Raw genomic sequence first — 15,732 nt, 5'->3', positions numbered from 1 at the left:
GTTTTTGGACCACAAACTATAGAAAGTAAGTAAGGCATGAACAAATCTCAGCTAGGAGAGTATAGGTTAAATAAATCGAATAAATTGAAACACTGATTGTAAAATGGTTCTGCTTAAGAAGCAGACGGGAGAAAATCCTTGGCCAGCCAAGCCGTTCTGTGTATTCCCAATGCATGCATTTCTCATCAGGGAAATACAAATCAAAACTACATTGAGATGCCACCTCATACCAGTCAGAGTGGATAAAAGCAGTGACTCAGGAAACAACAGATGTTGGCGAGGATGTGGAGAAATGGGAACCCTCTTGCATTGCTGGTGGGAATGCAAACTGGTACAGTCACTCTGGAAAACAGTATGGCGGTTCCTCAAAAAATTAGAAATAGAATTACCCTATGACAGCTATAGCACTACTAGGAATTTATCCAAAGGATACAGGAGTGCTGATTCATAGGGGCACATGTACCCCAATGTTTACAGCAGCATTATCAACAATAGCCAAATTATGGAAAGAGCCTAATGTCCATCAACTGATGGATGGATAAAGAAGATGTAGTATACATATACAATGGAGTACTACTTGGCAATGAAAAAGAATGAAATCTTGCCATTTGCAACAACGTGGATGGAACTGGAGGGTATTATGCTAAGTGAAATAAGTCAGTCAGAGAAAGACAGCTATCATATGTTTTCACTCATGTGTGGAAGTTAAGAAATTTAACAGAAGACCATGGGGAAGGGAAAGAAAAAAAATAGTTACAAACCAAGAGGGAGGCAAACCATAAGAGACTTTTAAATAGAGAACAAACTGAGGGTGGGAGGGGTTGGGGGAGTCAGGGGAGAGAGGAAAATGGGTGGTGGGCATTGAGGAGGGCACTTACTGGGATGAGCACTGGGTGTTGTATGTAAGTGATGAATCACGGGAACTACTCCCAAAGCCAAGATGCATTATTTTTTAACAATGCACAGAGCCCCACACAGGGCTTCAAATCATGACCCTGAGATCAAGACCTGAGCTGAGATCAAGAGCCGGCCACTTAACCAACTAAGCCACCCAGGTACCCTGAGATGCATTTCTTAAAGTATAATATGTGTAGGAAGATAATGTTTTAAATGTAAGTTGACCTTTGAACAATGCAGGATTTAAAGGCCCTGATGCCCTGCACTGCACAGCTGAAAATCTTTATATAACTTTTGATACCCCCAAAACTTAACTATTAATAGCCCACTATTAATCAGAAGCCTTACATATGTATTATATACTGTATTCTTTGTTTGAGAGAGAGGGAGCAAGTTCTCAAGCAAGGGAGGGGTAGAGAGAGGGGGAGAGAGAGAGAATCCCAAGCAGCCTCCGCACCATCCACACTGTCCTTACTGTCATCAGGGAGTCCCACGCAGGGCTAGAACTCATAAACTGTGAGATCATGACCTGAGCCAAAATCAAGAGTCAGACATTTAACCGATTGAGCCACCCAGACACCCCTATATACTGTATTCTTACAATGAAGTAAGCTAGAGAAAAGAAAATACTATTTTAAAAAATCACAAGTGAAAATATTTTTATAGTACTGTAGCATATGAAAAAAAAATTCACATATAAGCAGACCCACACAATTCAAACCTATGTTATTTAAGAGTCAACTGTTTTTGGATTTAGAATATTTTCAGGGGTTCCTGGGTGGCTCCAGGAAGCCTGGGTGGCTCAGTCGATTGAACATCAGAAAAGCATCCTTTCCAACCCAGGCACAGCAGAATGGTTCCCACAAAGAAGGGTGGGGAGAAAAAGGCCGTTCTGTCATCAGTGAGGTAGTGACCAGAGAATACACCATCAACATTCACAAACGCATCCATGGAGTGACTCACAAGAAGCATGCCCCTCAGGCACTCAAAGAGATCCGGAAATTTGCTACGAAGGAGATGGGGGCTCCAGACATGCGCACTGACACCAGGCTTAACAAAGCTGCCTGGGCCACAGGAATAAGGAGTGTTCCATACTGTGCCCCATTGTCCATAAAATAGAACGAGCGAGAATGAAGATTCACCAAACAAGCTCTATACACTGGTTATCTATGTGACTGTCACCACTTTCAAAAATTTACAGACTCTTAATGTGGATAAAAATTAACCATTGTCAAATAAAGGTATAAAACTGAAAATAATAATAATAAAGACATATTTTGAAAATGAAAAAGAAGGCAGATGCCTCCAGGCTAGGACCACTATAATCACCCTCTGAGCTCAAGTCTCAAAAACTTTTATATCCATTTGAGTGCCCAATATACTTAAATGCCTGTCAATTGATTGATTCCTTTGTTAAAAGCCACCACCTCACACCAAGTTTAGCTAAAGGTCTGACACTTTGTATGAAGTCTTTTATCAGATTATGTATTTACTTTTAAGTTCAAATCAAGAATGCAGTCAGCTGGCTTTTTTTCTTGGGTGTAGATAGGGTTAACTTCCTACTTTTGAAGTAAGTTGTCCAGTGCTTTGTTTACATAATTGATAACCCTTCTTCTCGCTCTTGGAAATCAAAATCAGCCTTTCCTTAAGTATAAAGCAAAGGTCATGTTTCATAACCAAGCATTTGAATATTGTTTTGATATTATGATTTGAACCTGAAAAAAACCTTCTGTTCTTTGATGAGATCAGAATTCAGAGTCCTTTTTTTAATCCAGAAATAGATACCAAATCTATTTTATTCCTATCTCATTTGATTTACCTGGATTTTCCTTCTCCTTTAGCATCTACTAAAGTAACAAAATTTTTAAATCTACCAATACTAATCATAATTTTTTTTTAAGTTTTAAAATTTTTATTTGAGAGAGAGAGGACATGAGCAGAAGAGGAGCAGAGGGAAAGAGAGAGAATCTTAAACAGGCTCCATGTTCAGTATGGCTCAATCCCACAATCCTGGGATCCTGAGATGGTGACCTGAGCTGAAGTCAAGAGTTGGATGATTTCAGCTACTGAGCTACCCAGGCCCCAGGAAAAGTTAGCATTTAGATGAAGGAAAAGAAGGACCCAATCAGAGAGAGAGAGAATGAGAGAGAGGCAGATATTAAGAATGAGAGAAGTAAATTTCAGGCATAGGATAAGAAATGAGTTTTGTATGTTGGAGGCAGTGAATGGAGGCCAGGGCAGCCACACAGACGTGGACCAAAAGGAGTGAGACCCAAGATGTGGTGGAAAGGAGAGCAGACGCCAGGTGAGGCAAGGCCTAGGAAGCTTTAAAATTGTACCTTAGGGGTGCCTGGCTAGCTCAGTTGGTAGAGCATGTGACTCTTGATCTCAGGGTCATAGGTTCATGCCCCACATTGGGTATAGAGATTGCTTAAAAATAAAACCTTTTATTTAAAAATAAATAAATAAAATTGTACTTTATTCAAAATGCACTGGGAAACCCAGAAGATTTTTACTCACAGGACAATCAAATCTGATTTGTTTTTATTTTATATTTTTTTAATGACTATTTATTTTTGAGAAAGAAAGCATGTGCGCATATGAATGGGGGTGGGGCAAAAAGAGAGGGAGACAGAGGATCCAAAGGGAGACTCTGTGCTGACAGCAGGGAGCCCAATGTAGGGCTTGAACTCACAAACTGTGACATCTTGACCTGAACTGAAGTTGAACACTTCACTGACTGAGCCACCCGGGCACCCCTCTGATTTATGTTTGTAAAGATTACTTTGACGTCTATGGAGAAAGAGTGGAGTGGAGGCAGAAACATTTTAATTTTTTATTTGAATTACACTAAATTTGATAAGAAAAGAAAGTGAGCTTCTCCCAGGCATGGTAAATATATTACCTATGGAGTTAGTTTGACAACTTAGGTAATTTTACTAGGTGATTCTAATGGAGAATTAGTTGCCACCACATCCTTTCAATAAGTGTTATTGTGAAACTCTTCAAGGCTGCTGAATATTCATTTCTTTACAAAGAAGAAAGTTGATCTCTGCCTATTCAGAGCTAGGCAAATACAAATTCAGACCAATGAAAAGACAACAGTTAAGCACATTAATGTAGTGAGAGTAAAACTTGTCCATTGGGATGCTGATGTCAGTTCCAAAGCTCTCTTCTCTCAATCTCTCTTCCTTTCCCGTGCATACAGGCAACAAAACCATCATCTCTGGTATGAACAGCCAGATCTCAAAAATCTCAGTGATTTTTTTTTATATGGCCAGCATTGAGAATCTTCTTTCAAACTCTGTAATATTCTATAATGTCCCAGGAGCAATGGAACCCAAAGGCTTTGGAATATCTCTTAAGTTTCTAACTAGATGTGTTTGTTTGAGGTAAGATAAGGGAGGTGTTCCAGAAAAACTGGTAAACACACTTATAAATTTCAACTCCACATCAGACATTAGAATGGGGAGGGGCCTCAGAGATCCACTAATCCAATTCATTCATTTTACAGACGAGGAAACAGATTCAGAGAGGCCAAAGTCATAAAGCTGGTGGGTGGCAGCAGTTTGAACCCAGACCCACCTGCTTCCAGGATCTCAGGCCTTCTTCTCAAGAGCACTTCCTTAAAAGGAGAGCAGTCAGGAGGGGTGTCTTACACAACCTTGAGGTGACAATAAAGCTGAGCTTTTCCTCAAAGACAGGACAAAGAGAAAACCCAGGAGGACCAGAGAGAGATTTGCATTTATGCAAGCCTTACTGAGGACCTACTATGCCACAGAATTACACCATCGAGATACATAAAGCTCCTGCTTGAAATGATTATTTTAAAAAATTGCCTGCTACTCTAGGGAAGCACTGACCACATAAGCTAAAAAAGCTCAGAAAGAAAAGAACCAGAGGTAGACTGGTGGATAGCACCAGGAAGGAAAGTCTGGATGGGAAAGTCTACAAGCAGCGATAAAGGGATCAGGCTAACAGAAAATAGGGGAAAAAAAATTCTCCACATAGTAAGTGATCAATAAATATGCTTAGCAGCAGTGCTCAGAACATTAGAAAGTAGGAAGTAGGGGCACCTCAGTGGCTCAGTCAGTTAGGCATCCGACTCTGGATTTCGGCTCAGATCATGATCTTGTTGGTGGGATCAAGCTCCCCATCAGGCTCTTAACTCAAAAGTGGAGGCTGTTTGGGATCCCCTCCCACACTCTCTGCTTTCTGCCCCTTCCCTACTTGCCCACTCTTGTGCATGCACATGTGCTCTCTCTCTCTCTCTCTCCAATAAACTTTTTAAAAAAGATAATAGGAAGTAGTGGGAAGTACTGTTATGAGAGGAGGTAGATTAAATCGGGCATTGGATCAGGTAGCAAGGTTTGATCAGTGCACAAGTCAGACTCAGTCTGCAGGGAAATTATACAAATATCTTAAATAAATTACATTACATAAATATGTGGAATATTGAAAAAATCATGCTACCTCTGAAAGGAGAGAGGAGGAAAAACATGAATAAGTTGTACAAATGTAATTAATTTATGAGCAAGAATTGCATGTTTTCTGCGTCCTTGCATTGTGCCAGGAATTAGGCAGGGGAAGATGACTAAGATGCAGTCCTTTTTTGGCCAAATATGACACATGTGGGTAATGGGACAGCATGAAGCTATTAAGAAGAATGTGGTGGCTCTTAAAGGAAGTATAAGGAACGATCTCCAAATTCGCATACTACGTGAAAAAAGCAAGGAGTGGAATAAGCATGTACGATGTGCTGTTTCTAAGGAAGAGGGGGAGATTTACATATTTATATTTACACAGCCAAGCTCTGGATGGATATGCAAAACACTGGTCACAGAAGGCGTCTCTTCGAAGAATTAAGGGACTGGGAAAGAGAGAAAAAAGACTGTTTACTATACACTCTTTGATCTTTTTGTATTTTATATCAGATACACATATTGCCAATTCAAAAATAGTTTTTAGAGAGGCGCCTGGGTGGCTTAGTCGGTTGAGCGTCCGACTTTCGCTTAGGTCATGATCTCGCGGTTCGTGGGTTCGAGCCCCGCGTCGGGCTCTGTGCTGACTGCCAGCTCAGAGCCTGGAGCCTGTTTCAGATTCTGTGACTCCCTCTCTCACTGACCCTCCCCTGCTCGCGCTGTCTCCCTCTCTCTCCTAGAAATAAATTTAAAAAAAAACATTAAAAAGGATAGTTTTTAGAAATGTAAAAATAAAACTCAGTTCTTTTTCAAAAGGGCTCACCATTTCACGTCATGGATTCTGTTTCAGTCAACGTGTAAACTTGACCTCTACAGGAGTACCTTTCCGGCATCTAGATTCACTAGAATATATAGTGTTATAATAGTTGATGCATTTCTCCTCCTTGCCCGCCCTCAGAAGCAACAGAAGCAACAAAAATGAGAAAATGAGACCCTCTGGTCCACGTAGCCTCTTTGTCCACATGGACTGCCTACTTTCCACCTTTCGCGTTATAGTATACAGATATCTTTTATTACTATTATTTTTCATTAATCTCTACACTCAACGTGGGTCTGGATCTTGTGAACTAGACATCTAGAGTAGCAGGCTCCGTCAACTGAGCCAGCCAGGTGTCCCATTTTTTTAAAATTCGGTATGATTTGATTTTTTTTTTATAACCACATTTTTTAATGCACCAGCCTCCCACGGGACAGAAACATTTTCTTAAGCTAGGGAAGATGAAGAAAGTTTTTTAAAAGGGGGAGGGGGGAGCCCAGAGTTTGGCCAAACACGCTCTTCCAAGCTCCTACTTGAAGTGCGCATTTCCTCTCGGCTTTAAGGAGATGTCCTTCGACAAGAAGGCTGTTTTTGTCTCCAGCCCACACAGCCCCAAACTTTTTCTCTCGTCACGTGCCTGGCCCGGGCCAGTCGGCTGCTCTGTAACTCGATCACCTAACTCAATCACCGAGGAGCCACCGGGCTGGGCGGCGGCGCAGTGACAGCAGCCGCCTAGGTGGGAGCTGCAGGCAAAGAGCAGCGACGCCTGAGCTGTGACCTCCGCGGAGCTGGGACTCGGCCCACTGCACAGGTGAGCAGGGGCTGCTCGGGAGGGGAGCGCTTGGCCAAGGTCAGGACGCATCCGAGTTCACTTAAAGGCAAAGACTGTTCTTCTCACCTCTGCTACCTCCCTTACACCACAGGTGAGTGAGGTTTGCCTCTGAGCAATGTCCTGAACTTTTTCTTAGTCCGGGGTCCCCTACAAGTCTCTGGCTAATGTCCGCATCCTCTGCCTTTGTATCATTCACCTCCTCAGTGGTCTTGTTTTTCGCGCAATTGACAAGCAATCCTGTCAGAGGGGACTGGGTTTGGCTTCACAACCGTGTGTATAATGGAGAAACTCTCAGGTCAGAACTTGAAAGGGGAAAATCCAACTGGAAGTCTGTCAACAACTGCCATCAAATTACTTGTCTAACCTGCCAGGATCACCTGGAAAACAGGTCTTAAAACTGTCTTAAAACTGTAAAGCTCCAGGAAATGTGTGTGAGCTGGGAGTGGGCAGCCACACTGTCTCATTGCAACGTCCTCAGGATTTATCAACAGTTTCAGAATTGTTAGCAGCTTGGCAGTAAGTACCTCTGGAAAGAGTCTCACACGCTCACTGGGAGAGAGGGTGCAGCCAGTGTGTGTGGATGGGGGTGAACCATGAAGCCAGTGGTTTTCAGGGTGCTCGTACAGGCCCTTTGGGGCTTCATGCGAGCAGGACAGGATACAGGCCATGGTTTGCTTCACTTTCTGTGCAATTCCAACTAAATTTCTCTGGTTGAGCTATCAAGCTTCAATTCAATTTGGTAAAACAGGAATGTTCCAAGTATCAGCCTCTGGCCTTAGGAAGGAAAGGTTGGGGAGGCTGGGTGGCTCTGTTGGTTAAGGGTCCGACACTTGATTTTGGCTCAAGTCATGATCTCACGGTTCATAAGTTCGAGCCCCACATCCCCTCTCCTCGCTGAGAGCACAGAGGCTGCTTGGGATTCTCTCTCTTTCCCTTTCTCTCGGGCCCTTCCCTGAGCGCCCACTCTCACTCTCAAAATAAATAAACTTAAAAAAATGTTTTTAAGTAAGGAAAAGCCTTTGGACAAGGATTGGGACTGATCTATTCACTAGCAAATGTTGGACACCTTCTGGGGGCAAAAAACAATGCTTTTATTCAATTCCCCTTCTTTCACTTATTCAACAAATAAATCTGTTTAATAGCAAGCTTGTGTGTGGTGCTGTGGATCTCACAGTAACCAAAGGCAAGCTCACTGTCACAGCCACGCAATCAAGTGGGAACAGTTAACTCAAGGGGTGCAAATACCAGGCAGCAAGCAAAGGCAGTGAAGGGAACACTGGTAGAAGGATCCAGGGTCTTTTGGCTCAGAGCTTAGCCTTTTCTTGCAGGCATTTCATCTTCTTGAATGCATGTCTTCTCATCTGTAAAAGCCTCACTTGCGTACAGACGTTGATCATAGCAGCTCCTGAGAATCTTCCTCACCAGAGGCTTTATGCTGTGTGACTACATTTCGGGCCGGTGTCCTCAGTCTTTGCGGCAGACTGCTCAGCTTTTCCCAAGAATAGCAACAGCCTGGCTGAAGTCATGGGCGTTCTAGTCCTGTCTATAGCCCTCTCCCAGTGTCACTTCCCACTCATCCAGAATTTGTGTTATTCCAAACACATCTGCAGTGCCCGGCAAAGTGTCAGGAAGCCTGGATTTTCCCCGAAACTGTGTGGAGTTTGAAACAAGCCAATTCTGCTACGGAGATCTATCTTCTTAGCTTATATAATAGAAAGGGTAGATTAGATGATCAACGAGGTCTTTTTTGTCTTTTTTTTTCCTCCTCTAAAAGTAAATAATTCTAACAATTTCACAAGATTTCTGCAATAGCGCACAGTCATATAACGATATCTTCTACCTATAAAATGGGAGCACTCATCAACCATGCAGAATATTCAGGGACCTGGAATCTGAAAGAAAATCTGAAAGAATCAGGCTGCAGATAAAATTTAAAATTAAATAGTCTCTGCCCTTCCCACCCTCGCCCCATTCCTAGGCTCTGTATTCAGATATTCGAGGTCATGAACATCAGCTGTAGGCTCACTGTATCATTATCCTAGACTAGGGATTCTGCAGTAAAAAGCTTGCATAGTCAGAATCATCTACTTTCAAAAGAACCATACTTGAAGAGTAATCTGATTTGGATAATCTCACAATATATATCAAATTCCCTTTAAAGGGGAATCAGTTCATTGTTAAAAAGTAATAGAATATTTACCTGTAGTGCCTTTCATTTTTTTCTCTTCCCTAAATGCATTCCCATCATAAATGCTATTTCATATTCTCTTCCTACATACTTTCTCATTTGGAAAAACAAAGCTATATCAAATAGTACAAAAGTATTATTTTATTAAATACAGCAAGAAACCCATCCTATTCATCTTTGTATCCCCGGTGGCTACCATTGCATCTGGCATACAGTAAACATTTCTTGAAAAAATGATTAATATTTTAGAGAAAACATGCTCTATTTTCCCTTTGGTATTAAAACACAGGTGGGCATGTGTGTGCTTGAGTGCGCGTGTGCGTGCACACACACACACACACACACACAATCTAATCCATTATTCATGGCTAACAGGGGCTGGGCTTATTCCTTTGTGCTCCTTCACAATCCTGATGACCACCTTGCACTCATCAACATCAGCACATTCTATACTTTTTGCAGACTCAGGTGGTATGATAAGCACTGAGATCGAGTTCTACCACTAAATAGCTGTGTAATTTGAAGCCGAGCACTGAATATTTCTATGCCTCCATGGCTTCCAATGGAAAATGGTAGCATCAGAATTTATGGGATCTAAGACAATTTCTAGTTGTTAGGTGGGAGATTTCAAAAAGTAAAGAAAAGTAAGAGAGAGAAAACACCATAAAAAGGTAACGACTATTGCACCATAACACATTAAATATTCAATAACTGTTGTTGATTTTGTTGGCCAAAATTTCTGACTACCATTGGCAATCAATGTTAAGGATTGCTTTTGGTTGAAGTGTCTTCACTGCCTACCATGTTTGCGTTCTCTCCTAGAACCTTTCTGACAGACTCTGTCCACTTAAAACTGAAAACATGTCTGCTAGCATGTAGAGAGACACAGCAAACATGCTGTTTTGGCATAAAATATTCAACAGAATGTAAGGTTGTTTATCTTAGAGGAGTCAGCCACCTAGATAAGTATCTTGGGAGACAGCATGTGGACGTATTAGCCTAAGAACAAATGGCATGCTAGGAAATGCTTCATTGCTTCTAGTGAAATCAGAGGTTAACAGATAAGTGCTGTGATTCCTACAGCCAAAGAGGACTTCCCACCACCAGAAGATAAACAGTCCTCTTTCCTTTGGCCAGAAGGTTTACCTGGAGCAGAGGGTTCCCAGGTCCAGCTTATATATCAGCCCCTAATCACTCAGTCCACCAACACTCAGTTTCCATAACATGGATTCATTGGACATGGAAGCAAGCTGAGCTGCCTCCTCCCAGGGTCAAGGTCTCATTGTACAGCCATCCTAGGTTCTCTTGGTTTTTGGTTTTAATTTTAATATCTGGTTCTGTTTATTTATACTTTATACCCAGTCTCCATCTCGAAGGAGTTTGAGATAACCTCCAGTAAAGAATATATACAATAGAATGGTTGCAAATAAGTAAAAATTGATTAGAAACCACTGGGTACTCAACAAATACCTTTCATACTGTTTTGTATTGTGATCTGTATAGAAAAGAACCAGATGTTTTATTTCCATTGCTTTGCTTGGGGACCATGTAAAGTTGTTAACATACATACATACATACATACGTACATACATACATACATAAAGAGAGAGAGCGAGAGAGAGAGAGAGAGAGAGAGAAGGAGGAGGAGGAGGAGGAGGAGGAGGAGGAGAAACAGGGCGCTTGAATTCTTTAATAATCTAATGAAAGCTATGGATCTTTCTATCCTGAAAAATGAACATGGAAAAATTGGCCTACACTTTCAGGGGAAACAATGACTTCTCAAAGCCTTTCAGAAATTGAAATTAATCTGATTTAGAGAAGTGGAAAGCTAATTACAGGGAGAAGTAATTACCCTACAAATCTTCAATAAAATGTTTCCTACGAATGGGCACTGAATTTACTTAAAAACTTTTGAACAGTTCTGTAATTTTCTGAATAGGTAAAATATACTTGTGGCACAAAATTCAAAAGGCAGAAAAAGATACGTAGCAAAAAGATAGCCTTCCTCCTAATCCCTCCCCAGCTGCCCAGTTCACCTCACCAGAAGCACCATTGTAGCCAGTTTTTTTAGATATTCTTCCAGCAATAGTCTAATATTCTGCATATTATTCTATGCATGCATGAGCAGCACGCACACACACATGCGTGCATATGTTCCACACATCATTTACTGACTAAAAATGTTTCACTACTGGATGTGCTATAGTTTATTTAACCAATCACTATTGATGGATATTTGACTTGTTTCTAATCTGTAGCCATTAAAAACTGTCCCATGGAACATCTTTGTACATACATCATTTTTATAAAGGATTATATAATAGAAAAAAAATCTCCCAAAGTGTAATTGAGAATTAAATGGAACTCTGAGCTTACTGGGAGTCAAAGCAAAAAGGCAGGGGTCAGGGGACCAAAATGGATTACCTAAATTTTTCTTTGCATTTTACAAAAAGACTTACCACTGCTTCCAAAGAGGAAAGCTATACAATAATGTCTTTGTAGGAATTTATCATCTGTATCCTCAATACAAAGTATGTTGCTTCTTTTGGAGAATGAAAAATGGAATAGGAAATATTTCCAATGGCAGTTTTGATATTCATGTGGTAAATTCATACATCTTGACTTACAAAATTTTTAAATGTTTATTTATTTTTGAGAGACAGAGCATGAGCAGGGGAGGTTCAGAGAGAGGGAGACAGAATCCAAAGCAGGCTCCAGGCTCTGAGCTGTCAGCACAGAGCCCGACACGGGGCTTGAACCCACGAACCATGAGATCATGACCTGAGCCAAAGTTGTACGCTCAACCGACTAAGCCATTCAGGTGCCCCATCTTGATTTTTTAAAGTTTTTATTTAAATTCCAGTTAGTTAATATACAGTGTAATATTAGTGTCAGGTGTACTATATAGTGATTCAAAACTTCCATGTGCTCATCACAAGTGCCCTCCTCAATCTTCATCATCTATTTCCCTCATCTCCCACCCATCTCCCCTCTGGTAACCATCAGTTTGTTCTCTATAATTAAGAGTCTGTTTCTTGGTTTGCCTCTCCCATTTTTTCCCTTTTCCCCATTTGTTTTACTTTTTAAATTCCACACGAGTGAAAATATATGGTACTTGTCTTTTTCTGGGAGACTTATTTCATTTAGCATAATACCCTCTAGCCCCATCCATGTCATTGCAAATGGCAAGATTTCATTCTTTTTTATGGCTGAATAATATTCCAGTGTGTAGAAAACCCTATACAGTTTTCTACAATGGCGGCACCAATTTGTGTTCCTACCAACAATGCGTGAGGGTTCCCCTTTCACCACATCCTTGCCAACACCTGTTGTTTCTTGTGTTATTGATTTTAGCCATTCTGACAGGTGTGAGGTGGTAGGCTCGTTGTAGTTTTTATTTGCATTTCCCTGATGATCAGTGATGTTGAGCATCATTTCATGTGTCTGTTGGTCACCTGATGTGTTCTTTGGAAATGTGTCTGCTGCTGTTTTCTGTCCACTTTTAATTGGATTATTAATTTTTGCGGGTGTTGAGTTTTATAAGTTCTTTAAATATTTTGGCCACTAGACCTTTATCAGACATGTCAGTTGCAAATATCTTCTCCCATTCTGTATGTTGCCTTCTAGTTTTGTTGATTGTTTGCTTCACTGTGCAAAAGAGTTTTATTTTGATGTAGTCCAAGTAACAATTTTGGCTTTTGTTTCCCTGGCCTCAGAAGACTATGTAGAAAAAAGTTCCTGCAGCCAATGTTTGAGAAATTTCTTTCTTCCAGAAAGCACAGGCAGTAATTTCATGGTTTCAGGTCTCACACTTATGTCTTTAATCCATTTTAAGCTTATGTTTGTGTATGGTGAAAGAGAATAATATGGTTTCATTCTTTTGCATGTTTCTATCTAGTTTTCCCAACACCATTTGTTAAAGAGACAGTCCTTTTCCCATTGCATATTCTTCCCTGCTTTGTTGAAGATTAATTGCTCATATAATTGTGGGTTCATTTCTGAGTTTTCTATTCCATTCCATTGATCAATGTGTCTATTTTTGTGACATTTATCCTGATTTTTTTTTAAAGTATGCTCTGACTAAAACCCAGCATTCCTTGGATCAGCTAAAATGAAATCTAGGAGGAAAAGGTTCAGTTTTGAGGTTGGAGGCCGTATGTCTAAGAGCACAGAGGAAACCTGGGCATTGTCCTCCTTTTAAGATTTCTTGGGTGTGCCAGATCACCTGATCTACTCCCTTAGCTCAGGCCCAGACCCCTAGCCCAGTACTTTCCATATGGACTTCGGAACGATGGGTTTATGTATCTAAACTGAAAGTTTCTCATTTATCTTTACATATCCAGGGTTCCTTGCACAAAGTAAGTTCATAAATATTCCTTAAAGGAATGGATAAGCTTCTAAAGATCAAATTAGCTTCGTAAGCTCTTGGAAAAGATAATGGTGAGACTCTTACTTGTACATGAAGTTCCCATGGTATGGCAGTCCTGGAAGCTTAACAAACAAACCCCAATCCCTCCGCTTCCTTCCCCAAAGGGATGGTTATTTCAACAGGGTCAGAGGAGCCTTTCACACTTTGTAACAAGAACTGAGGAGGGAAATCCATGGTGATTTGAAGGTTCTACCTGTGTCTGCAAATGGTTTGCAGACATTTAGGTCCCCAAATCTTTCTCAGCTTCAGGTGCTTCCTTTGACATTTGGTTCCTTATCATTAAGACACTTGACAGGCTTAGCCCCACCATGGTACTAGCACCACTTCCTTCCTCATGCTAAGAGATCTGTGCTTTTCAGAATTGCAGGCAGCATACTGCCAGATGAAAAATGACCCTGGATCGTCCAAGAATCTTATCACGGTGTGGAGGGTGGCTTCGTGGAATTGAACCTTATCCACATTGAGAATGTGAAGCAAACTTGGAATTGAGCCCACAGGAATTGCTCAGGACAAGTGGAAAAACTTACTATCTAAGGGAGAGTTCAGTGGAATTATTTCCGCCCCCCCCCCCCAGCTAGTTAACATATGGTGTAGCCTTGGATTCAGAAGTAGAACCCAGTGATTCATCCCTTACATATGACACCTAGTCCTCATCCCAAAAAGTGCCCTCCTTAATGCCTATCACCCACTTAACTCACTCCTCCACCGACCCACACCTATTAACCCTCAGTTTGCTCTCTGTATTTAAGAGTCTCTTACGGTTTACCTCCCTCTCTGTTTTTATCTTATTTTTCCTTTCCTTCCTCTATGTTCATCTGTTAAGTTTCTCACATTCCACATGTGAATGGAATCATATATCTGTCTTTCTCTGACTGATTTATTTTGCTTAGCATAATACCCTCCAGTTCCATCCACATGTTGCAAATGGCAGGATTTCATTCTTTGTCATTGCCAAGTAGTATTCCATTATGTGTGTGTATACACACACACACACACACACACACACACACACAGACACACACATCTTCTTAATTCATTAGTTGGTGGACATTTGGGCTGTTTCCATAATTTGACTATTGGGGTTTTTTTTTGGTTTTGTTTTGTTTTTTTAGTGTTTGTTTATTTTTGAGAGAGAGAGGCCACAGTGAGGAAGAAGGCCACAGCCACAGGCCTGTTAACAGGTTCCCCTTCTGTGGCTGGAACAGAGGGAGCTGGAGGAGGGAGAGCACTGGCAAGGAAGCAGGCCTGGGGTGGGAAGAAGGGTGGCTGGAGAGGGGCAGAAATTCATTCCTCTGCCCCAGGGTGGGGGTTGGGCTGACACCACACTAAGCCCTCTGGTGCCTTTCCTTAAATTGGAGGCTGTCTCGCTGACTGGGGATCAAATGTCCCAGTTTTTCTCCCCGACAGGGTTTTCCTCTGAGCTTACTACACCCCTCCTGTGTAATGTCATCCCAGTGCAGATGGCAAGCGGCTTGCATATCACCTCCTTCCGCTGTCCTAATTCCTTAAACCCCTGAAGGCATTTCACAGGTCACTGTTTTCTCTTCCCTTCTCCAGTCTAAGTAATCTATAAGAAGTGGGAATCAAAGGGAAACAGTAGTTCCTAAGCACAAAGCTGGTAAACATGCATCCAGAATAATAAAACTGAGTACAAACACAAAAGAATAAAATATCCTTAGAGATATTGGAAGCCAGGCTCTGATCTTGGCTATGCCTTCTACAAACTCTGGGAAGTCACCTGGCCTCCTTTATCTGGGTTTCTTCACCCTCATCACATGGCAGAACCAGATGATCTGTAATGCTATTTATTTATCTATTATTTTTGTAGTAACCTCTACGCCCAACATAGGGCTTGAACTCACAACCCTGATATCAAAAGTTGCATGCTCTACCAACTGAGCCAGCTAGGTGCCCCATAATGTTCTTCAGCTGGAAATAGTTCTGACATAGTGACAACAAATATAGTCATAGTTATGACACTATTTGGTAGGGACAATAATCAGTGTTGGTGAGAATATAAATAATTAGAGCCCTTGTACATTGTTGTTGGAAATGTAAAGTGGTGCAACCACTCTATAGTCCCCAAAAGGTCAAATGTAGTCACCAGATGATCCAGCAGTTATTCCCCTAGGCACATATCCAGGAGAA

The 15,732-nt window shown here is 41.3% G+C and overlaps 1 protein-coding gene and 1 pseudogene across 1 annotated transcript in view; both read left to right on the top strand.

The window, feature by feature from the left end:
• The first annotated feature begins 1,708 nt into the window (after window positions 1-1,708).
• LOC144245388 (large ribosomal subunit protein eL31 pseudogene) lies at window positions 1,709-2,122 on the top strand (annotated as a pseudogene).
• A 1,052-nt stretch (window positions 2,123-3,174) lies between these two features.
• Window positions 3,175-15,732, top strand: part of FAXDC2 (fatty acid hydroxylase domain containing 2) — a 31,763-nt gene continuing 19,205 nt past the window's right edge. The window contains exons 1-2 of the mRNA XM_077780794.1: window positions 3,175-3,202; window positions 6,952-7,058. Of these exons, the coding sequence (XP_077636920.1) occupies window positions 3,175-3,202; window positions 6,952-7,058 (135 nt within the window). The remainder of the gene's footprint in view (window positions 3,203-6,951; window positions 7,059-15,732) is intronic.

This window comes from Crocuta crocuta, unplaced genomic scaffold (genome assembly GCF_008692635.1).
Source record: "Crocuta crocuta isolate KB4526 unplaced genomic scaffold, BGI_CrCroc_1.0 scaffold343, whole genome shotgun sequence".
Taxonomy (NCBI): Eukaryota; Metazoa; Chordata; class Mammalia; order Carnivora; family Hyaenidae; genus Crocuta; species Crocuta crocuta.
Note: the sequence above shows the minus strand (reverse complement) of the source record. Positions and strands in the feature narration are given on the sequence as shown.